Source organism: Uncinocarpus reesii, genomic scaffold, assembly GCF_000003515.1.
Source record: "Uncinocarpus reesii 1704 scaffold_1 genomic scaffold, whole genome shotgun sequence".
NCBI lineage: Eukaryota > Fungi > Ascomycota > Eurotiomycetes > Onygenales > Onygenaceae > Uncinocarpus > Uncinocarpus reesii.
This window is the reverse complement of record NW_003052500.1, coordinates 5,270,050-5,293,370: the sequence shown is the minus strand read 5'-3', so window position 1 is coordinate 5,293,370 and position 23,321 is coordinate 5,270,050. Positions and strand designations below refer to the sequence as shown.

At 49.4% G+C, this 23,321-nt stretch overlaps 8 protein-coding genes across 8 annotated transcripts; 5 read left to right on the top strand and 3 right to left on the bottom strand.

Annotated features, from left to right (window-relative positions):
- Positions 1-148: 148 nt before the first annotated feature.
- On the bottom strand, positions 149-1,974 carry UREG_02027 (uncharacterized protein; the record flags this gene model as incomplete). The annotated part of the gene is made up of 2 exons (XM_002542465.1): positions 149-209; positions 263-1,974. 2 exons carry the CDS (start codon positions 1,972-1,974, stop codon positions 149-151), a joined length of 1,773 nt encoding a protein of 590 aa, XP_002542511.1.
- A 1,178-nt stretch (positions 1,975-3,152) lies between these two features.
- Positions 3,153-4,088, bottom strand: UREG_02026 (cysteine dioxygenase; the record flags this gene model as incomplete). Its single annotated transcript, XM_002542464.1, has 5 exons — positions 3,153-3,232; positions 3,389-3,446; positions 3,497-3,634; positions 3,695-3,766; positions 3,819-4,088. The coding sequence occupies 5 exons, from the start codon at positions 4,086-4,088 to the stop codon at positions 3,153-3,155; spliced, it is 618 nt and encodes a 205-aa protein (XP_002542510.1).
- Positions 4,089-4,903: 815 nt separating this feature from the next.
- Positions 4,904-6,566, top strand: UREG_02025 (developmentally regulated GTP-binding protein 1; the record flags this gene model as incomplete). Its single annotated transcript, XM_002542463.1, has 9 exons — positions 4,904-4,924; positions 4,999-5,019; positions 5,079-5,121; positions 5,318-5,354; positions 5,409-5,479; positions 5,541-5,878; positions 5,932-6,288; positions 6,359-6,479; positions 6,547-6,566. 9 exons carry the CDS (start codon positions 4,904-4,906, stop codon positions 6,564-6,566), a joined length of 1,029 nt encoding a protein of 342 aa, XP_002542509.1.
- A 2,393-nt stretch (positions 6,567-8,959) lies between these two features.
- Positions 8,960-9,205, top strand: UREG_02024 (uncharacterized protein; the record flags this gene model as incomplete). Its single annotated transcript, XM_002542462.1, has 1 exon — positions 8,960-9,205. The coding sequence occupies one exon, from the start codon at positions 8,960-8,962 to the stop codon at positions 9,203-9,205; it is 246 nt and encodes an 81-aa protein (XP_002542508.1).
- Positions 9,206-13,689: 4,484 nt separating this feature from the next.
- Positions 13,690-15,321, top strand: UREG_02023 (uncharacterized protein; the record flags this gene model as incomplete). Its single annotated transcript, XM_002542461.1, has 3 exons — positions 13,690-14,116; positions 14,175-14,223; positions 14,268-15,321. The coding sequence occupies 3 exons, from the start codon at positions 13,690-13,692 to the stop codon at positions 15,319-15,321; spliced, it is 1,530 nt and encodes a 509-aa protein (XP_002542507.1).
- Positions 15,322-16,743: 1,422 nt separating this feature from the next.
- Positions 16,744-17,172, top strand: UREG_02022 (uncharacterized protein; the record flags this gene model as incomplete). The annotated part of the gene is made up of 1 exon (XM_002542460.1): positions 16,744-17,172. One exon carries the CDS (start codon positions 16,744-16,746, stop codon positions 17,170-17,172), a length of 429 nt encoding a protein of 142 aa, XP_002542506.1.
- Positions 17,173-18,379: 1,207 nt separating this feature from the next.
- On the bottom strand, positions 18,380-19,439 carry UREG_02021 (uncharacterized protein; the record flags this gene model as incomplete). Its single annotated transcript, XM_002542459.1, has 2 exons — positions 18,380-19,197; positions 19,262-19,439. The coding sequence occupies 2 exons, from the start codon at positions 19,437-19,439 to the stop codon at positions 18,380-18,382; spliced, it is 996 nt and encodes a 331-aa protein (XP_002542505.1).
- A 769-nt stretch (positions 19,440-20,208) lies between these two features.
- Positions 20,209-21,610, top strand: UREG_02020 (uncharacterized protein; the record flags this gene model as incomplete). The annotated part of the gene is made up of 5 exons (XM_002542458.1): positions 20,209-20,269; positions 20,319-20,356; positions 20,411-20,615; positions 20,667-20,983; positions 21,056-21,610. 5 exons carry the CDS (start codon positions 20,209-20,211, stop codon positions 21,608-21,610), a joined length of 1,176 nt encoding a protein of 391 aa, XP_002542504.1.
- Positions 21,611-23,321: the final 1,711 nt, after the last annotated feature.

Genomic DNA, 23,321 nt, shown 5'->3' with positions numbered 1-23,321 from the left:
ACAGAAGATAAATCTACAAGCTAAGCCCATTCATCCGCTCCCGTTGACCCAAAAGTAGTTTTTATATCCCAAAAGCGCAGTTTTATTTTCGCGATCACGCAACATACCATCTTCATGTATGTAGCATGCTTTGCGGGGACCCTCCTAATCAGGGCGAGTCAAGGGAAAATCCTATGGTATCTCGGTTATCGTCGACGACTCTCCCGTATCTAATCGCAAGTCAGTTTTCACTGGGCCAAGGATGGTAGGCCAGACAACTCACTCTAGCAAAAGACGGAAAAACCAAGCCTCAAGGGCGTCGTTTTTCAATGCTTTCTTCGCCCAGCCACTACTCTCCTGGGCCACACGAGCAGCATGCTGGCGCCCTTCTTCTTCCATCGAAAAGTATCGTACGCTCTCAGTGTGCTCATCTCCTTTAAGACTCCAGGGAATATAATGAACCCAAGGACGGAGCCACTCGCTATGCCACTCTCGGAAGACGGCAAGTTTATAGACTAGGCTACGACTCCGCAGTAGAGCATAGAACCGTCCACTAAACGCGTTTCCGTCAACATCCGCGAGGTATTTGAATTCCCAGGCTTCGTCCTGGGGTGAAGGCTTGACGACGTCGAAATAGCTTTTTTGCGCTTCGCAGTCTTCCGGATCACACTGGCCGACGTGACTAAAGCTCACATTGAACAATTGCTTGAAATCGCTTCTTTTGACCGTCTTTGTAATCCAGTTGGTTTCACCCTTTTCTAAGACTTTCACGTCATCCACGGCGTTGATGTTCTTTACAAACAATTGCCGGTGTTGTCTTCGCCAACCTCCGGCCCTGGAGAATCCCCCAGTGGTAGAGCCACGCCAGTACATTTGGTCTTTCTTTATATCCCAGTTGGGGCCCTGCTCGTAAGTCACCTTTCCGGACCAATACCACGGGCTAGGATAGAGGATATCTTGAAAGCTCGATACTTTGCTCTCGGCAAATATGGGAAATAGATCGCGAACGATACTCATAGCATTTGGTCTTTCAAACATTCCAAAGGTATATCTAAGAGACGGCGAAAGACAGATGTCAGAGAACGCAGTGGTGTTGTACACGAAGCCCAGTTCACCGAAAAGGTACGCGTCGATTTTGTCAGGAGCGACTTCATTCAGGTCCCTGGCCGGTGTATCCATCGGACATGAGCTTCGCGAAGTAGTCCAAGTCGGTTGATGGGCGAACCGATTGAATCTCGTAGTCTTAAACTCGTCGATCCTATCACCCCCGTTCAGATCAGCCGGGCTTGTCCAGGCATTGTGGGCTGAACGGTTGGCCGTCTGTGGAATGGCAACATTGAGCGCATGCGACACCAGCTGTTGGAGATCGCCGCTAGGAATAACCACTCGAGGTTCGTCGTGAATGTTAAAAGCCAAGTCCATATTCGGGAGGTATTGCACAAACTGCTTCATCATCCCTTCCAGCGCCTTTCGCTTCCATTCCTGAGAATCCCCGCCGCCAGAAACCAGGCTGACCGCTCCGTTCCGAATCAGCACCCCAATAAGGCTATTATCAAACCCAAGGGCCTCCTTGGCCCTGTCACGGATCATTTTGGGTTGTAAACCCCAGAAGGGAAGCAGAGATTCATATATGGTGTCATATTCATCAATGAGCTCGACCCCTCTCGCTTTGGCGAATTTGAACCAAACGTCGAAGTTGGGCGGGGGTGGTAAGCTATATCGGCGCTGGTATTCTCTCACGGCCTCCTCCAGGGTTTTTGACTGTCGCGCCCGCACATCGTCCCAGGATGACTTGGATTTGCTCAGAAGCTGAGCGATAGGATGCGCATCTGCGCCGGCAGGAGAAGGATGGCTAACGGGCGGCGAAGGGCTATTGTGCTTGTTCGGATATTGGGACACGGGTATTATGGGGGCGTATCTCGTGCGAAGGAAAAAAAGGGTGACGGCAACAAGGGATGCAAGTCCCAGGAGAACTAGGACGCGTTGGAAGCGCATTAGGTAGCTGAAGTTAGGAGACCCCGGATACAGCTGAATCTTGACATGCTCCGGGTGAGGTAGGTCGCCCGGGGATTTATTTCAAAGTCCCCTTTTCCTGGACGAACTGCGGCATGCAGTGGTCAACCAACTTGGTGATGCTTATCTAAGAATGTCGCTTCGCATTGTCAGCCATATCTGCTTACCGCGGAGCCATTGGAAATGGCAACACACGCACCTTAGAACTCGAGACAGAAGCCCGGAGCACTGAGTCTTCTGTTGATTGCGAAAAGAACACATGAACTTGCACATGTTACTATTTTTAAGTGTTAGTTACTGTTGGGAGGCTGGAGATTTTAGTTAAGGTTAATTAAGCGCGATGGGCCAGCGGAACTGTGATATGCATTTGATTTTCGGGCCTTTTTGGATCTTGAGATTGCTGTAGACTCTAGAGACCGGGTGGGTGGAACAGGGTGAAAGGCCTCTTAGAACTAAAATCTGTATCATTTGAACTCTTGCAGAGATTGAGGGAGCTGGGGAAACTGATGCCAGCAACAGCCTGCAAGATTGTCTTCGGAAGACAGCGGGTTATCAGGAGTCCTGACACTGCTCTGTGTACTAGTTATGCCAACTTCACTACACCCGAATGTATCGATCTACAGAAAACTCCAGCCCCCGGCCAACAGACTGGGAGATATTGCGGGCTTCCAGGCGCTTGAAGAAAGGACGGGAGTTTACGTGCTTCGTCGGGAAGGCTTCACGCCTAGAGAGATGATGGGTGGGAATCTGCTCTTGGAACATCACGATCCATGAGCAAACTCCAATGGAGGCACTTCTTGTTTGCTGCAGTCAAATCACCATCCTGCGTCCGTTGTGGAAAAGCGGTTGGTGGTTGAAAATTGAATTTACTAGCCCAGATGGCGTGCTTGTTAGCGTGGATTGCGTGCTCAACACCAACCCCACCCAAATTGGTGTCTTCATACAAAAGGCTCCCGGGGCCCTGTGCGCACAAGGGATTTCATCTTCTTGCAACAAAAATGGCTTGAGAACCTTTGTGGAAAAATTATCTTCATCTCATTTTTGAGCGGAGTACTTGCTTTCAGCTAAAAATAACACAGAAGGACAACGCCAGTCGATACACAGGATCAAACGGTCAATACAGCGGGCTCTGGCTGGACAGCAAACAGCAAGGCTAGGTATCATAACTCATCAGCAAACTCTTTACGCGAACGCTCCCTGTGAGGGGGTGCGTTGAGGAACCTCCTTAAAGCTTCTGCCCCTGCCGAGAGAAGAAAGTGCACTGTTTAATATGATGAGATTTGCCCGTCCGCTCATCGAACAGAGAGCATCCAAAGTGTGCTGCGTTCGGTGGAGTGTACACTGCCGCTCATCAGCCAAAAGCACTGGGCATCGCCAATGAGGATTTGGGACTTACGGTGAAGTGAGATGGCAAAGTCGTTTGGATCAGGGTTGGTAATCTTGTGGAGGCCAAGCTAATCGAGAGTGAGCAAGTGATCATGCCGCTGAAGACTTGTCTGCTTACCTTGTCGGACATGTAGGTGACTTGGTTCTCGCCGTACACCCTTTGTCTGGTTACCTTCATTGGGGAGGCTTCTCCAGTCTCTGTCCGCTCCTGGTCTGGCCAGTCATACAGGGTCTCCTGCAGGGACCCTTTCAATATCTACGGGAAGGAGAAATCAACTGATGCTCGATGACTATCGATGCTGCTATTCTGCCTTACCTTCATCACGCAATGTGCGTTTGCGTGGTCGTGAATAGGGCTACCCTTTCCGGGAGACCACACGAGGATAAGCTAGTGTCCACGTTAGCAGTGACACTCGATTCCTGTTAGGCAGGATGTTTACTAGGTTACTCTTTCCATTCCCTTCATCGACAAGGTTTCGTGTATAGGCTCTGCTGGCGTCCGCCAGGGCATAGTGCAGCCACTCATTAGGGTTGGAGGTGTATCCTTCCATCAGTCTCTGGATGTCCATAGGGTCTACATCGTCCGAATCGATTCCGGAGCTGGGGCCAAGGAGGTCACTGAGATCCCGCACCAGTTTGTGGAAAGGATCGGACGGGAGTTTGTTGACGACGGGTGTCGCCTGGACGGTTTCGTTGTCGAGGAACGGCATTGTGAAGCGGGGGGGTGGTCGGAAACAAATCGGCTCTTAATATGGCCTGACGTTCTCAATTGGATCAGGTTACAGTCGAGGGCTCTAATCTAAGGATATGAATCGAGAGGAAGTCGTGAGGGAGAAGAGTTGACAGGCGTCTCGTCGGTTTAAAAAGGGTTGGGGGCAGGTTGGTGTGAAGGATGAGGCTTGAGGTCGTGGTGGACAGCCGCACTTTTGGAACAAGAGCAAACAAGCCAGTTTGTGTTTCCGTCCCATCGCCACGAAAGTCGAGACGTGAGCAATTTCCGGGTACCTTTATCGCCGATTACGTAAAGGATTGCTGTGTGGAACCCCCGCTGCCGACAGCCCTGGCATCATTCGTCCGCCTGACCGACCTGCAATGACAGGCACTGCGAGACAGGGCAAAATATAGCATTGGGATTTCCGCGGTAACTAGATAGTAGCAGGAATAGCGATAGAGAATCGAGTGCATCTCCAGAATTCCGCAGCGTTTGGCATTTGAGTCGTCGGCTCTGGGAACGCGCGCCCAGGCGCCAAATCTAAGTGGCTTTTGGCGAGAAACTTAAAATCGAGGTCGGGCGCGACGGAAGATTATTTCGCCGATATCAAACTCTAAATTTGCGACCCCCACAGTCAAAGAGCCCTTGGCCTCGTTATCAATCCGGTGTTGACTGTTACTTCACTACTGTCACTTGACTTCAAGAGACGCACATCCAGGGCCGTCAACGTTGCTGGTCGAGTCGCTTCTCCGTTTGTTCCGTTATCTGCGTCATTAGTTTCAGCTCAGGCTAATATCCAAAAACTCCGCAATCATGGCGACCACCGTCGACAAGGTCAGACTCTTACGTTTTCACGCGCAAACGCTGATATCGCCGGTTCCTTTTACTAATAGTTTCAAAATGTACAGATCAAAGAGATCGAGTCCGAGGTTAGCTCGTCCCACACGAACTGCGGGCTGGAATGCCGGTTCTAACACACTTCCCACAGATGGCTCGAACTCAGAAGAACAAGGCAACATCGTTTCATTTAGGTACGGTGGAATAGCAAAGCTCGCATTTGCAGGAGGCTGATAAATTTCTTTGTGCAGGACAGTTGAAAGCAAAGCTTGCGAAACTAAAACGAGAGCTTTTGACCCCAAGTGGTGGAGGGGGTGGAGGCGGAGGTATACCGGTCTCAGATGTTTGGGTTTTACCGCGAGTTTCGGTTTGCTAATGCAATTATCCTAGCTGGCTTTGATGTCGCCCGTACCGGTGTAGCGAGCGTGTATGTTCCGACACTATCGTTTAATAGTGATCAACGCTAATACTCCTCTTCCAGTGGCTTTATTGGTTTCCCGTCCGTCGGCAAAAGTACTTTGATGAGCAAGTTGACTGGCCAGCATTCTGAAGGTATGTTGGCCATGACCGCTTTCTGTTGGGTTCTGGATATCGCTAATACTGGACTTCACAGCTGCTGCCTACGAGTTTACGACCCTGACTACCGTGCCCGGCCAGGTCATATATAATGGTGCCAAAATTCAAATTCTTGATCTGCCTGGAATTATCCAGGGCGCAAAGGATGGCAAAGGCCGAGGACGACAGGTTATTGCTGTTGCAAAAACTTGTCATTTGATTTTCATCGTTCTCGACGTCAACAAACCATTAACGGACAAGAGGGTTATCGAAGCAGAGCTGGAAGGGTTTGGTATCCGAATAAACAAGTCTCCACCGAATATCGTCTTCAAAAAAAAGGATAAAGGCGGAATCTCGATCACTAGCACTGTGCCTCTGACCCACATTGATCATGATGTAAGTATGAGTTCATCAATTGCGGATGGTAAAACACCACTGATGGGCAATAGGAAATCAAAGCCGTCATGGGTGAATACCGGATTTCTTCTGCGGATATCGCTATTCGCTGTGACGCGACGATAGATGATCTAATAGATATCCTGGAGGCTAAAAGTCGAAGCTATATACCGGTTATTTACGCTTTGAACAAAATCGATTCGATATCGATTGAAGAATTAGACTTGCTTTATCGCATTCCCAACGCATGCCCGATCAGCGCGGAGCATGGATGGAATGTCGACGAATTATTGGAGCAAATGTGGGAGAAGCTCAATCTCAAACGAATCTATACGAAGCCCAAAGGAAAATCTCCGGATTACACCGCTCCGGTGGTGCTGAGATCCAACGCTCGCACCGTTGAAGATTTTGTAAGGATGTTCCCTCATAATCTGGTCTGAAGCCTCAATGATCCGCTTACACTTCTCATATTGAATGCAGTGCAATGCCATCCACAAATCCATTGTGGAGCAGTTCAAGCATGCTATTGTTTACGGCCGTTCGGTTAAACACCAACCGCAAAGAGTAGGCCTTAGTCATGAACTCGAAGACGAAGATATCAGTAAGCTTACCAAAGTCCCTTTCGTGTATTCAAAAAAAAATATCTGGTATACTAATTCTGGTAACAGTTACAATTATAAAGAGATAAGCAGGTCTGTATTGTACAGACTAATTCCCATGCATCGGGCGTCTGCGTTATCCCTATCCCCTCCCTCTACGAAGCGGTGGGAAGATGAATCGCCTGGTTTCGCGCAAAGCGTAAAGGACAGCGGCTCAGACGAGAGCAACTTTCCCGTCGACCTACCGTCGACAGCACAGTCGAGCACCCGAATCGGCCCTCCCTTTTCGACCGTTCACTATTCATCCCAATAAGTCTGCTCATACCCGGCCCCTTTGTTGAACATTGCTTCGGGCGTGTACTCAAAAAAGTTCGGATGATTGCATTGCAGTGGTGTCGATTCCATTTTACAGAAGAGAATATCGGATCTAACTAGCTGTTCAATTGCTATTGCTTATGGTTGCGAATAGGACGAAGTGATTTTTGCTGTTTTATTCCTTTCCCTACTTCTCCCTCCTGTAATATTGGCAGTGAATTCAGGATTGTCAATGAATCTATAAATATCAGGGGGATGTGCGCAGTGAGGCGCCATCGTTACTCGACGAGCTTCACCTCCGATCGTCCAAGCTCCCAGATTTGCCGCATGTGTCCGCCATAGTCAACTTTTTGCTTTCTACGGTTACTCTTTGGTTTTAAACACCGGCAATCAGCTCGCCAACTATTATGAAAAAAAGAAGAAAGCTGGAAATTCATTCGTCAAATCTCTTATTTCCCCCAAACTGCTCGATCCAATAGATAATTCCTGGTACAGTCCAACGGAGATGAACCGCGAACTCCATATAGAAAAAGAAGCCCAAAGGAAAAAAAAAAAGAAAGGAAAAGCAAAAAGAAATAAAGGAACGGAGAACCCGATCAAGGGGCGCAGAGACCGACCCGTCAGGGCATTGAAAATCTGGAAAAAGCACACGGGGACCAAGGGTGATTCGAGCAATCGAACCCGGGCCAACTGATTTGGGCTCGGGGGAAGGCTTGTGTATAGAGTAATCAGGTTGTGTAACATGTTTATCCTGAACGGAACATCAGTAAAAGTCGGTTCCAAGGCTGTCTAACCAGGAACGAGTGGAAAATCGTGGGTTATCATCCCGCGGAAACAGCAGTACGTAGATAAAAAAAACAGTACCAAGCTCGTTGAGGGGAAGGTTGACGGAGAAACTCGCCCGTTGAAAAGCACGGGATAAATGTATAGATATATATAATAAGAATATAACTCGAGTATAAAATGTGAAACAGTGTAAGGAGATAGATTGGAGCTTCCTCTAGGCTGCCTTGAAAATGTTCACGGTACTCAAAACCGGATAAGTCCACAGTCCGATATAGATGCCAGGATATCGAGAAAAGACAAGGAAGAACAAATAGCCCCGGGTCCGCGCCGTTTGTTGGGCTGCTTGCAACTCCCGTCAGCTTTCTCTCCTGGGGTTGATTCTCAACCGTCCTCTCGCCGGCTCGGCAGATTCCCGGCTCTTGCCTGTTACACCGCTGAAACAGGGTGGGACAGGTCAAAAAAGCAGCTCCCTGGTCCCTCTCCGTTGGGCATTATCATTACGGGGTTTCCTTTTCTTTCTTTCTTTTTTGCTACCGGACGTTTGCGCTGGGAGCCTTTTATAGAGGCCGTTGCTTTTTGCGGGTATTGGAGATCGGATTGTGGATCCGAGTCTATGGATACATACATAGCGCACAGGCACCGGGAATTTTGTAGAGAACAGAGGAGTTGTCGGTACATACATGGGAATACTTGCAGGTTACAAATATGGAGACCAGCATGAAAGTTTGAAGAAAAGCAGAGGAAAAAAAAAGCAAAGATGGTATCGAGGAAGGCTCTTTTCCAGGAACGGCTTTGAACGTAGGATGGCGTCGCGTTATATGCATAATGACAGCTTTGCTAAACAGGAAGAATCAGTGTAATTTTTCCCGAGCTTCTGTGCTCGTTGATGTAATCTATAGACACGCTATCAGGGCCACGAGAGCAAACTGTGTGGTTGTACGTGTTTATCAACGATGAAACATCTGGAGCAGTTAGCAATTGTATTCCGGTTCTCCTCCTCACAGCTAGAAACGAAATCCATCGAGGATGGATCTTGCAAAGGAAAATATAACCGTGGGCAACCAAACGGTGCACGTTTTCTGAAAGAATCGTGTAACGCAACCAGTTCCAAAACTCCGGGCCGCTGTTATCGTCTTTGCTCAACCTGAAAAGGGTGATCAATGGGGACGAGGTTGGGTGGGACAGATCTGCGACCTATTTCATGGCCGTTTTTCCTGCTGACATCAAGCAAGGCCTGGCCGGTCCAGCCATTTGATAACTACCAAAGGCAGTGGTTAGCTCGTGTGTGAGCAGCTGCTGAAAGCAGAGATCGATCAAGGGGGCCAGGGACGGCCCCGACGGCCGCACCTTATGCGCCGACAAGGACAAGGGAGGGAACGCGATGGGCAAATCAAAGCAGCAGGGAACGTTGAAGAAACAATCGCCGGAGGGCCACGGAGGATTGATGCCCCCAATGGAGGATTCACTCCCTCGAAGTGGTCTCAAAGCGGCCAGGACAGGGCCGAGTCGCTTTTTCCTTCAATCATGCTTGCCTACAAGAGACGTCGTCATCCAGAGGAAGATCACAATTCTCCTCCTAGACGCCATGAGAGCTGACTTGCTGGTGGGCCAGATCCATGATCCGTAGTCGGGAGGACATCCTTCTTTCGTTGCTTCTATCCATCTCGAAGCTGCAATATCCTCAACCAGAACTGCATGGAATGTTCAGGGATGATATTCATGCGGGGAGCGGAAGCAGCGAAAATCACCCATCATGCCTAGCCTAGAGCAGGTTAGTACACGCTCAATCGGCGGTTTTTCTGTGTCTCGATGCACCCTAAACTGGAGTTGCTAGCGTCCACGGGTCAAAGGCAACGCCGTTTAGTGGAAAGAAAGGGAAAGGTGCCAGCCAAATCAATCCCGGCTGAATAATGACATGGGGGGGAAGAAGGTGGGATGGGCGCTTGTATCGAAACAGAGGTCAAAAGAGAAGTGGGATGATGAGAGTGAGATGCTCATCCGAGGCCTGCGGAATTTGCATTCCACCATCCATCTTGTCTTGAGTTCCAGAAGCCCCTGTTCCCGGCAATTGAGGTCCCCTGAAGGATCAGATCATCCAGGCAGTTGTATCAATCCAACCCGGATTAGCACACGATTCTCGACCCGTTTCTGCACCCTTGGCTGGATAAGCTCGAGTCTCGGAAACGGAAAGGTTGATAGCCGTCTCGTTCAGTTTGACCTCCCCTGATTTGAGGATTCTGAACAGTGGCTTTCTGTCGTGAAAATTGCTTAGCCTAAGCGCGCCCATCCGCGGTTTTAGTTGCTCAAGGGCAGAAGGGAAGTCTTCGCAGGAGAGCTTAGTGCCCTTCGAATCTCGCTTGTTCCCTTGATGTCCCGCGTCCATCCCAATTTGTTTTCAATTGACTAAAACCCCGCCTCGAAAGGCTGCCTGAATATGGCTCGACGCGCGCCCAACGCTTGTAAATCAAGGGCTCAGACGGTTCGCCAATATCTCCGCGGGTTCGAGCTAGCCATGTTGAACTGACTACGCCATTTGACCAGCCACTTTGCTGGTGGTCAAGAGTATCTGCGGTTTGGGGTTTCCAAGCGGAGGACATAAACCACTGATTTAGTTCACTGCGACTGGCAAGATGGCGAGCTGGAGCTTGGCAATTGTGCAACTGTGCTGTTGAGGTATAATAATACAGAGGATACCAATGGCCATGGACACCTCTTACTGCTTCGCGATATGAAGCATGGGTTGATGAAGACTAAGTTGGCCCAGGGTTGATCCCGCGGATCACCCCGTTCTGCTTCCCCACAATCGTCCACTAACTAGTTAAGCTTGACGATGGTCGATGGTATCGGGCATGACATGTCGTAGTTGGCGGACAAGTAAAATGCGACACCACGGTTCAGGCAGCAGGAGACAGTGAAATTTTTTATGATTTGAAACAATCCGGCGCATGACTTGGATTGCGCGATTGATCTGATTTGTTATGTGTGAAATCCGTAGCAAATGAGAAGAGCCTCTGGTTTACCCTTGGGACCCCTTCAGTATCATAACTAACTGGTGAATCAGATTCAGGAATCATCGTCATCCAACTTCCAACTAGTCAACGTTGAGAAACGCCAGCGGAGCGGGCGCTGCGAGAACGCTTCAAAAGCAAAGCCCGATGGGATGCTGTGAGACTTGCTATTCGTGTACTGGTACTTCGTGCAAAGCATGAACCAAGGCTTCATGTTACATGACTCGGCGCTTCGAGGAATGTGAGATCTGTGCAAAGCCTTCCAAAAAAAGGGTCTCCTTGTCCACGCACAAGCATGAAAGGAAATGACGCTGGAAGCTATTGGCTTTACACTGGCTTATCATGTGAGGAGGTGTGTCGTAAAGAGAGAAGAATCCAGCCTTTTTTTCCCCCTCGATCGACCTGGGCTGGCGGTTGGCGCGGAGAGCGAGAATCCCCAAAGTCACAACAAATTACTCCGTAGGAGGCAGCAAATCGAATGGTTCAAAACCGCTCGAGACGTTGGCTCCTCTTCCAGAGCCTCCCGTCCCTTCGGATTTGGTGCAGCTGACTGCAGTACGCAGCAAATCACCTTGACGAGCTTGAGGGCAAGCGACTGACGGTGTCGTTAGTATTTGATATTCATTGCTCACATGGCCACAACGCGGGCGCCAGATTTTGCATGAGAGTAGCAGCTGTCGGGTGGCAAGGTACTCTCAAAATTGAGGAGCGGAGTTCATTCTCGCATGCGAGAACGGAGATTGAAGAAGCGGTATGATATCAAGGCGCATGAGCCAGAACGCTTGGCGTGGCCAAAATAGCGAAATCGCCGTTCATCCTGCATCAGGAGGGCTGGGTTTCCTGCCAAAAATCTCGATCCTTGCTTTTGGCAAAGGGACGGAAATCGTCCACCGTTTCATTTTATTTTTTGTTCAATCTTAATTGTTTTTTTAGTTCTTGACATCGAAGTTATTGGCTTTTCGGCTAAAGCATGGTGGAGGAGGAGAGGGCTTGTTTCAACGGACAGTCCCTTTCAGTTGCTGCTGATGGCCGGCCCGGTCCCGCTAGTTAGTGAGCGCTTCAGAAGGAAATGGAACACGAAGTCGGTATGAATACCGATACCGGTATCGATCTGTATTGGTTTCAGCCATTCAGTCCGCACGCCGTATTTGATTTCTCAGCATTGCTTTTCTAGTGGATTATACTTTACAGGGAATTTGCAGAACCAGCCAATGGGAACATGCAAAAACGGGCCTTTTGTTTCCTGTCATGTAACCACTTTGCTTGATACGCTTCTTCTCGCAACGACGATCTTCGGTCCAAGATCTACAACGACTCTTCTTGTCAGATGGCAGGGCAAGCATGATTTCTTCTTGACGGATAATCCGTTTTGTCTGCACTCAGTCTATTTTCATCCTCCGTACATCACCTTCCGCTTCCGGAAGCCTTTGACGGCGGAAGGGAGATCAGGAGTCCAACTCGTATCCCATCTCGACTTGTCCGCTGGGCGTGGGAGCATATCCCCAAGAGCGGGCTGAGCGGAGATTTTCCCCTTTCAGCCACAGATCGCTTGCTCAAGTGACCTTGGAGTTGAATCCGGTTCATCTCCCGCCGATCGACAAGCTGGCCTCCCATCAAACGGCTGCCGCTCCCTTGGAGGTGTCAATTTCGGACAGCTCCTCCCCGCCTCCCCGCCACAATGATGAAGTCCCGCTACGAGGTTTCACGTGAGGGCAGGATGACATCTTGCGGATGCCCTATGTGAACGGCCGTGCTCAACCCCACTGTGATGCATACCTTAACGCTTAAACTTTGCTGCCTTGTCCTCAGGGCTCTTGCCTGACGGATCGAATGGAACAAATGGCATGGTGACTGCAATTCATATCCTGCACGACTGAACGGAGCCGCTTGACACGAGACTCTTTTCCAAGAGCGCACCGGCAACACTAAAATTCTTCCAGCCGAGTCTTGCATGTTCTCTCCCCGGGCTACGGTCGGCCAACCGGCCTCCAGCTTGTGCTCTCAACGCCTGGATTGAAGACTTGCTATCATTCCATAAATGACTGCATGAATGGCGCACAGTGTCACCACTGTTACGTACGCTTCGTTTCTCTGTTGCTCTCTGCACGCAACGAAGCACGGAATTGCGCTCTCTTTTCATCCACGAGACGGAGCATGTCTTCTCCCACCAATAGGCTGGCGACTTGATACATGCGTTGCTTCCCCGGCCACCACGATACGCCCTCGATACGAACGTCGAGGTATTCGATACGGCGTATCAAAACGGCGAAATCTCCTCCAATCGCGTCCGCGTCCTTTTTGTTACAGCACCTCGAAGCCCGTAACCTTGGGCTTCTGGGATTTCCTCGCTGTCTTGTTGGTTGGCAGCAACCAAACCTTTTCGCTCATGCTACCATAAGCACTTAATGGACAAGCCCCCCCCTTATTGCTCGCGATACAGACCCCGTACCCTGCCAGACAGCATTTGGCATTGAACGATGGGCTCTAACGCGCCCCTGTTCCATGGTGGTACAAGCATCCTCGGAATTCAGGAAGATTATGACAAAACAGCCTATCCCCGTTCAATCCCATCCATCGCTTTTGAAATGTATTATTGAAGCTTAACTAAAACCCGCTGGGAGCTCATTCCACACCAAGGGCTTTAACTCGGCCGCCTTCTCCCCAGCCAGCCCAAGCTTTTCCTGGTCCTGAGGTTACGACATTGGATAGGGCTAGTAACCATTCATATCGATAAACCGTGACCCCTCACCGACCTACTTTCTACTTAATACTTCCATATCCTTACCTGCACGCCCCCAAAAAGTCTCGACCAGCTGCCAACCAGCCTTGTACTTTAAAGCTCCTCAATGATATATGCTGTTGGCTCTTGTCCTATCTAAACAGTCCTTCTATCACCCTGCATCTTCCGTTTCATTCATACTCCTGAATCTCATGCACTCTCTTTTTAATTTATTTGTATGCTGCTCATCCGCGCCCTGAGATTGCCCTTGGCCATTCAAAAGCAGTCGCTTCCATCTGGGCCGTTCCTGTCGTCAACACATATCTGGAGTGGACAGCTTACCCGTAGGAATTTATCCACCGCTTCTGACGCTCTAACCCCGGCATGGACACTGAGACCCAGCACCCGCAAGATCATGACCTTGGAAACCCCCATTGGGTTGAGATGGGAGCATTCAATTCCCCCCACCATCCTCTGGGTGATTTTCAGGGATTTACGTTTGGCTCCTCGCCCATCATGCCTCTCGAGCCCGCTTATAGCATGTCGGTTCCGCAATCATATCCGCCTCACCAGCATTTAGCTCCTTTGACGATACCCGCGCAATGGCCGGGTATGTTGTCAACACAGCCGAGTTATGCACCCGTGCCTCTGGCACCAATGCCTATGCAAACCGTTACGCATTTGCAGAACGTGCATACCACACACGTTACGAGCTCGCCGGCTCCACGACGAACTTTGACGGACGCTGACCGCCGAAGAATGTGCATGTACCACGAGGAGAACCCACATGTCAAACAGACAGAGATTGGAGGTATGTTTTGTGTACTCGAGCCTTCTCCTTACACCCGAATGCTAATAGCCTGTTTCAGCCATGTTCGGTGTCGAGAGAAGGTGCCAAATATACCCGATCCAGAGTTTGTTTGGTTTCAAAGGCCTTTTTCCTAACTGTATTGGTTTTGTAGTACCGTCTCAAAAGTTTTGCGCCAGAAAGAAAAGTATCTCTACCCTGAAGATGGTCGTCGATCGCCTGTGAAGAAAACAAAAGGCAAATTCCCCGATATCGAAAGGGCGTTGTCCAACTGGGCCCGAAATCATTTACGCCAAGGAGGAGAACTCTCTGATTCAATGATCAGGGAAAAGGCCTTATTTTTCGCTAATAGTGTGGGTAGTCCTGAAGGGCACCAAAAGCTCTTGAGCTCTAGCTGGCTAGAAAAGTTTAAGCGGAAGAATTACTTGTCCAACTCACAGTCACGGAAGGGTTCAGTGGATGCAACAATAGCCTCAGAAAGTACTGGCACTGCTAACTCCGGAATACACACTCCAAATGACAACTCATCTGTGTCTCCCTCAGGCGCTTTGAGTCCCTCTCCCATCTCTCCAAAGCAAAGACTGCACGACCTGGGGAAAGAAAGTATCGACTGCATAACGACTCGAACGAATGAGGAATTTTCACAAACATTCTCTCCTCTCGCTTCGCCTCTAGAGTCAAATATCCCAGGGACTATATTCACATCAGAGCATCCCTTTGTCCCGCCTGTTCAAGCTATACCTGAACACATTCCTAAGAGACAACGCAGCCAAACACTACCAATATTGGCCACCGAGCATAATTTCATTGCTCATGAAGCAACAGAGCCTGGGCTGCCGCAAGGCTTGGAACCATCGGCTATCGAGGACCACGCCAATGCCTTGGACGAAAACCCCCGTACTAGACGAAACCGAAGCCAGCCTCAAATCAAAACTGACCCGGTACACCTGTTGTCAAAATCAAACACCATTTCTCCAATTAGCTCCCCCGGTTCCCCAACTCAGGACGAAGCCCGTCGCGCGCTAGAGCTAGTTATGAGCTATTTCCAGAACCAGCCTTCCGGCCTTGGCGCACAGGAGTCTGTGACAATTGGCAAGCTCATGGAGAAGCTGGACCTAGTTCAGAGTCAAGGCTCGAAGCTGGCACGGATCGATGAGCATGTCGATTTTCCGAGGGTGACGAAAAAGAGGAGTATTCATACGTTATAATGCGGTGCACAACATGCGAGTAATTTTGCCATAATTTGATTCAGACGGCGTCGAGTTATTATTGTCCGGTCAATCCTCTAACTGATATGCATGACTGGATATTGGGCAGTCAATCGTCCTGGAGTATCGGCTTGCTTTTGCCACCGATTTTACGAACTTTTCACATTAATTCTTTTCTATTATTCTTGCTTTCTTCATTGTCATTGACCTGATACGCATTTTCTGGCTTATTTATTTATTCCCCTTAATCTCTTCATGCCTGGGCTTGTAAGGGGTGTTGGCGATTTTCTACAATGTGTACCGCTCGCGCGGACGGAGATACCTCTTGGTCATTTTACTTGTTTTGCCTCAAATCATTTGGGAGATGGGATGGACATCAGGGTTGCAACGAAACTGGTAATGTACACAATGCATATTTTTTTGTTTCTTGCTTTCTGGTTTCTGGTTTCTGTTTTTTTTTTCTTTCGTTTTTCTCTTTTTGGAGATCATACAGGGTTGAATTCACATGATAGCAATATGAAGCGCCCTATTATTCCTTTTTAGCACATGGTTTGGATTTTGAAGATCTTCTTGAGATATCCAGATTTCTTTTCCAGCTTTACAACAAATAGTTTACCCTGGTTTGATGGAGTATGCATGCCGTCCTTTGGAGAGGGGGGAAGCTTTTTTCCGCCTCAAGTGATTGACGGGCGCGTGTTTACTATTTACAGAATACCCAGAAATCAGGTCTCATGCGTATGCATGGTTGATCTGAAGCAATACCAGGATTCATGACTGATGTGCAGTTCATATTTTGTCTCTAGTCTCAAAAAAAAACAAACCGGGATCTACCGCTTTGAACATCTAGATCTCGGCTCAGGTATCGCATCAACAAAAACAAAAAGGTCATTTCCATGGGGCCAAAGCCGTCTGTGCGCTTCTTTCTCCTTTCCTTTTCACACCCCACGTTCAGCCATGAGTTCTTCAACTCCATGCGCTTTCAGCTCTGGCATGAGCTTGACCAGAACAAGTTCGACAATAGAGTAAATGAGATGCTTATTGCAATACGAATCAGAGAACACATCAAGAACATCACGTTCAATAGCGCATAGAAGCTGCTCGTCCATTTCGTCTTCTTCTTCTCGCCCCGCACCAAAAGTTGACAGATCTGATTTACTTCGTTTGCTGTTTGCGGCCCCAATATTTGGGATTGACGTTTGAGTTGAGTCTGGGTTGGAATGGGTCGGACCAAAATAGACGTCGTTCCCTGGTCGAGTTTCAGATTTCACTGCGCCCGACGAAGGAGTAGAAGGGGTAGGGCCAGGCGAATTCAATATCAGCGGGGAAGCTGCAGCACGAGCCGGAGGAGCAGTCACGAGGGAAGCGGGGTCGCCATTGCTATCAGCGCTTAAGTTAGTTGTTCGGACTTCTTTGTCGGTCGAAATGGCCAAGATGGCCAATGCGATGCGCCTTGGGACTAGTCGGACGATGCTTCGGGCACATGCACGTTTAATAGAGTTTATTTTGGCGCCATCAGATCGTTGGTCGGACGGGGGTCGTCGACGGGAACTTGGTGTCGGTGGTGGGGGCCCTGTTGTCAGGGGAGAGGCCTCAAGTTGGATCTTTCCAGGTATGACTCCGATGTCGGCTGCCAAAGTGACCTCGGTCGAAGCTGGGCGAGCATTTGACGGAAAGACAGTTGTTCGAATTGCACGAAGCAGAGATGGTAACAGTCTCTCTGTGAAGAGATACTTTTGGAGCGCCTGGGAGAGGAGCCTGTTTCGACAAAGAACATTTAGCCAAAGTGATGAGAATTCTTGCCAGGAAATTAAGCGAATTGAGAACGTGAACACAGCAGGAATGCCAAGGTAGAGATGGTGAAGATCAGTGCAGCTCTCAAAAGGGCGTTCAACCAAGGGAGTCGCCAAAAGCCTTAGTGTCAAAGAGACAGTCGCTGATTATCTCGGGCAAAGCCGAGAGATGATTTGATGCCTGAACACAGTCGCAAAAACGGGGAGAGAAGGAGATGACGTTCAAGATGAAGTGCCCGTTCGGTCCCATTTGAAATATGCCATTATCCTTCATCAAATGATTGGTACCTGACTCGGTAACGGGCGCAATGCGGACCGTACAAAAAAGCAAAAACGCCATGAAAAAGGGAGCTTCAAAGCGGATTTTACTTTCAGCCAACTCAACCAAAGACATGGAGCCCACGATAAACAAACTATGAGGAGAAGGGCTCAGGAAAGCAAGGAATCATGCAAGCAACTCATCCATATCATGAGCCAATTATGAGGCATCGCCATTGGCTAGCAGAGAATTGCATAATTCTGCAGTCTTCCACTCCTTGCCGGAGATGAGGGGCCGGATCTGCCAATAAGAAAGACCAGCGGTGAAGAAATGCAAAGTCTGGCGACTGTTGCGGGCGGGAGGGAGGCCCGGCCCAGAGTACAGCGGCCGGGCAGCCATGGCCAGTCGAAGTCAAGAGAGCCCGGATGGTGGCATTTTTTGGCTTCTGCTCAGCAGCGTTGCGGATCTTCCAAGCGCCGTAAAGGTTTGTACTGTTCCGTACGGTATGTGGAGCGTTTGGTGTCATTACCATACCTACACCAGTATGGTAACAAAGGAACAAGTCGATAATCCGGGGATATGAGTGGTTAAGCGACAAAACAGCGCCAAAACAAAGTGCAAACAAGCGAGACAGAACCGCTAGAAAGGTGACGAAATAAATAATACGGGCAAGCATTACGCCAAAACAGAGCGTTTGCACCAACTGTTTGCGAACAACGGCCACCCTCCATCAGATCAAGTGATCGAGAGGGTATGCGGGCGAGGTCACCAGTCAAAAGTGCAACCCCTGCTTTGGCTTCTGATTGCTCCGTCAATTCATCAGGGATTGCCAGAAATAGACCACATGGGCTGCAAACATCTCAGAGATGATAGCTCACGGCGCTACCTGGCTGAGGACATTGAAACATCACACACATTTGGAATTCCACCCATGCGGGGTGGGGACGGACAAATGGATATCTCGCAAAGAATCGGGGGAACGAGATTGCCCAGACAAGAAAGAAGCCGCTCACCTATCAATAAAGCCGTCCGTCTCTCCAATCCTTCCCGGGCCATTCAACAGCACGTGTTGAGCGAGCGCCAAAGATCCCCCAAGCCACGGCATGCGCCGTGGGACCTCGACGAGTTGAGATGCCATCCCAAAAATCCTATACTTGAGAATAGGAAGTCGCACGGCGCTATCATCGGACAAGGGCGGGGGTTTCAGTGGCAGGGGTTTTCGAAGCTGCCATTTGACACAGGACCCTCGCACGGGCATCAATGACGAAGAAGATGCTACCTGAGCCACCTCGAGGGTAACAAATCGAACCATCGCGTATGCTAGGTATGCATACTGCAAAAGCGCCCATAGGAGAATTGATAGAGATGATTGGTTTTCAGTGGTTTTGAGACCGTCGGCTTCCGTTGGAGAAGACAAGAGACCAAAATTCTCCAGTTGACTCTTTCTCGTCTGCTCCACTTTTACATTTTCGTCCGTACCCGGCCTCAGCTCTTCAGCAAGCTTTGTAATAATCTCCCATATACACCACCCTTCAGCGACCCTTTCCCCAACGATTTCGCCGAGTAGAAGGTCTGCTAGGATATCAGCCACCAAAGTCCGAAGACATATATTTTCCAGCTCCTCCGTAGGGAGAAGGATGGCTAAGAGCCCTTGCGCTAACATTTGGCGATAAATCGACTCCTCGTTCTGCTGTTCTAGGGGAAATGCGGAAACCAATTCCTCCGGCACATGAGAGAGGGCGGGGTGTGGGTTCAGCGCGTGATAAGCCGTTCGAAGCTGGGATTTAGATTTAGAGGTCGTAGCGCTTTGGTATGCCATACGATATGCTACAGAGACAATATCGGCGTCAACGCAATGGTTCCCCAAAGGTAACATCAGCTAGCCACTTACCAGTGATATGTGCTTCGATCAAGGAAGGGATCTCGTCCAACACAAGTCCTTGTACGTCAACATGTCGCAGTCGCTGTTCGAGAGCACGGGTGCAGTGAGCAATCACCTGGATGACCTCGTCTGTGAAAGTGTGGTCCGATGTAATTTTCGAGTACCAAGCATGAACGAATTCCTTCATGATGATCGCAATTAACGCATAAAGCTGAAGGTCAACCTCATTGGAGCTTGTGAGCGGAGGCAACAATTCCTCGAGCGGTCGCGGAGTTCCCCGATCCCGTTGCTCTGAGCCATACCCAGGCGATTGGGCACAAAGGACTCGGCGTATTAGTGCCGTCGTAACTCTTTCGCTCGTAAAATCCGTTGGCGAGGAAGATTTTGGCCCATGGCGGGTTGGGGGTACTGGCCTGGATCCTGGTGGAGGCCCCCTAGGTAGAACAGGAACGATGGGCACCGCTGCACTGGACGTCGTTGAGCCCGATTTTGGAACCAGGGGTTGGCCAGTCATTTCCTATGTAAGATGTTGAGGTCAAGGAAGACCACAGGAGCGGCTGGGAGGAGTCATGGAGCTTGCTTGGCCAGCAGGATTTTCTGACTACAGCGCGCTCAGGGATAGTCGGGAGCACATTGGGCGCTCAGATTTGTGTCACGCTGTTGATTGCTGGCCGTTCAAATTTCACCTCTCTGCGTTTCGTTCCAGTTCAAGCAATCAAGAAGGTTGTTACCGATGGGTAGACTGTCCTGTAGATTTGTTGTGGATGGGTTCGTTGCTCCATATAATGAACTGATGAAGACGGGTGAGCTCCAAAACTGCTTAGTAAGCTTGACTACGTTTGAGGACCTAGTTAGCGGCCGGAGGCTCCAACTGATAAGATAAACCCCTCCGCCTCAATATATATATAAGCATGGAAGGGGAACGGCAGACTCGGTGAAGTGGATATACCTTGAAGATGACATTCGAAACGTTGCAAGAACCCCCAAAGATCCCAGTCTGGCTGGATTGCGATCCCGGTGAGTATAACAATCCTGCAGTATTGGAGCTGATCTTGCGCGGTCACAGTACAACATGCTAAATCAAAGCGGATGCCAGGACATGATGTATGTTGCAGTTTCTGAAGCGAATAACCAATCTCAGACTAATCTTTTGCTAAGGACGCCTTCGCAATCCTTCTGGCTGCTCATCATCCGCAGTTGGATCTCCTGGGTATCACGACCGTACATGGCAATGCCTCCCTTGAAAACACAACCATCAACGCAGGGAGTATTCTGGAGAGCATTGGGCGATCTGATATACCTGTTTATCCCGGGTCCAAGAAGCCATTTTGCAGGCTCCCTGTCCATGCCCCAGATATTCATGGTATGGTGTACGATATCCTTTGATCTGGGTCCCGTGCTGAAGCTCATCCAGGTGTGACCGGCATTGATGGCACCGACCTCCTTCCTACGCCCAAGGTTCCTCCTGTGACGAATGTCAACCCGATATTAGCTATGAGAAATGCCTTGCTTGCGCAGCCAAGTAATACAGCGTGGGTTGTCGCTACTGGAGCGCTCACGAATGTTGGGTTGCTTTTCGCCGTATTCCCTGAGGTTGCGGAACACATTCGGGGTCTTAGTATTATGGGAGGAGCAATCGGTGAAGGATTTACAAATGTGCCAATTAGCAAGAAAGACGGTGAGACGAATAGGATTGGGAATACGACCCTGTACTCTGAATTCAACATCTACGTAAGTTTTGATTCGAAGGCGAATTCCGCGACCAAATCCCATCGGAACACTGACAGAGTAATATGATAAAAGACAGACCCAGAGTCAGCCAAATCCATTTTGATGTCACCGATTCTCGGTCCGAAGACAACACTGATAACTCTGGACTTGACGCACCAAGTCCTGGCGACGCGGACAATCCAGTCACTCATCCTTGCCACAGAATCCAGTAATGAGTCTGGGCCCTCTGTTCTCCGTCAGATTCTTCACGCCCTACTCATGTTCTTTGGTGGCACCTACGATACCGTGTTTGGAATTGATAGCGGCCCACCACTGCACGATCCTGTTGCAGTTGCCGTCCTGCTTTCAAACCTCAATGGCCCACAAATGGCCGGTCGAGGAGATATATTGCAGTTTAATGACAATAATGGAGCAAGATACATGGTCGATGTTATCACTGATGGTTCGCACGGACGAGATATTGAACTAACTAAAGAGGTAGGCCGCACAGTGGCCCAAAAAACCACCAACTCTCTTGGTGGAGTTACTATACCGGTCAGTATGGATGTTGATAAGTTCTGGGTAATCGTTTTGGACTGCCTTCGAAGAGCGGAGAAGTGCATTGGGATGCTGCCAGGCGCCAACTGACACGCCGCATCATAATCAGGCAACATCCTTTCCTGTTGGAGGACTCTGACGCCTTATAATTAGATTTATTAGACGATAGATTAAACTTGTTCTGTTTTCGCTACATGCTATCCGTCGCGATTTACTGTCATATAACTACGGAGTACTTGCTTAGCATCAGCCGCTCACACAAAAAAGCTCGAAATAGCTACTTGGTTTGACTGGTGATCCTTCAGAGACAAGCGCCGAAATGGACTGCGATTATAACCGATTGACGCCAACGAAGAGAAGATATCTTTGCCTGGTTGAGGCACGGAGACAAACTATATGCTGAAACACTGCGTCTCGAGGCTGAGAGACCAAGGCAATGACGCCCTGGACTAAATTCAAAGGATTGAATATTCTTTTGCAAAGCAGCAAAAGGCAGAAACGAAAACAGTTTTAAAGGAAATAGTGTGCTGTGCCATGAATGGGATTATTGAGTGATCCTTTGTTCTCGGTCCTTTGCAACTTTCGCCGCTGTTTCAACTTGTGGCTAACTCCGGAGTCTTCTGGCTCATTTCTCCTCAACTTGCAATCACCACTTTCACCGAGGGCGTGAAATGCAAATCTGACCAGGACATTCATTTTAGTTACTGGGCTGTTCATTCAAACTGAGATCCTCATCAACTTTCCTTTTCACAAATTCCAGGTTGCTCCTCCGGCTCCCCCACTCTCTCTCCGCCCTCTCTTCTCCAGCGCATGCATCGCAATCCGTCTCTTTCAACTTATCCGCAAAGAAGTTATCAGTAACTATCGCTGGCTGCTGATCTTCTCCCAGTCACTACAAAGTAGCCCTTGAGCTCTAAGCTGTTAACTCCTTGGTTAGTTCTTTCTTCACCAACACTGTATTCCCGTCCAGCCGACTCTCTGCGCCAATATCCCTGTGCCAAACCAAGAGGGACACCTGGTGGTTGATATGCCACCAGCTAATTCACCAACGGTGGGATTCCCCATCTACTGATAATCGCAGCTTTCCACTGTTTTGCCTACCCTTTTATGCTGAAGCAGTGCTTGTATTTCAGTTAGCGGCTGGTTGATTAACAGAGCTTTCCACTCGGTCTAGGACACGCCTCGACCTGCCAATTCCCCTCCCTCGCCGAGCCCATTCCTTCAACAACTCGAATTCATCTCTACCCCAGCCTTAGACCTTGCCGCCACACTCATGAGTCAACCGGAGGACGATATCCATGACCAGAACATCAGATTTTTGCGAAGTCTTCGCGAAACAAATGACGCACGCCACCACGGAAATCAGCGCCCTCCCCGTGGTGGCTGGCCTTCTGCCTCGGGATCAAGTGGCTCTGATAATGTAAATAGGAACGGCGCCAATAGGTCTCAAGCTTCAAATGCGAGAACAGGTGATCGCGTGCCTATCGTTCGACGTCGAAGCGCAAGAGCGGGGGACTACCGGGAAACACCGTCACAAAACTCACAGTCCATTTACGGCTGGGCTCCGGATTTCGATGATGTTGACGACGATGGGATGGAAGAGGAGAGTGACCACCTGGATGAACTATCTTCAAGTCTGCTTCAACGCATGTGGAATTCTCGGGAGGCAGTTAGAGTGACCGGGCGACCCTCATATCCATCCTATAGAAGGGAAAACTCATCCAGAACCCCTCGTGCTGTGAATAACGAACCGGAGAGAAGGAGGGGCACATCGCGGTACGATTTATACGGAGACTCCTCT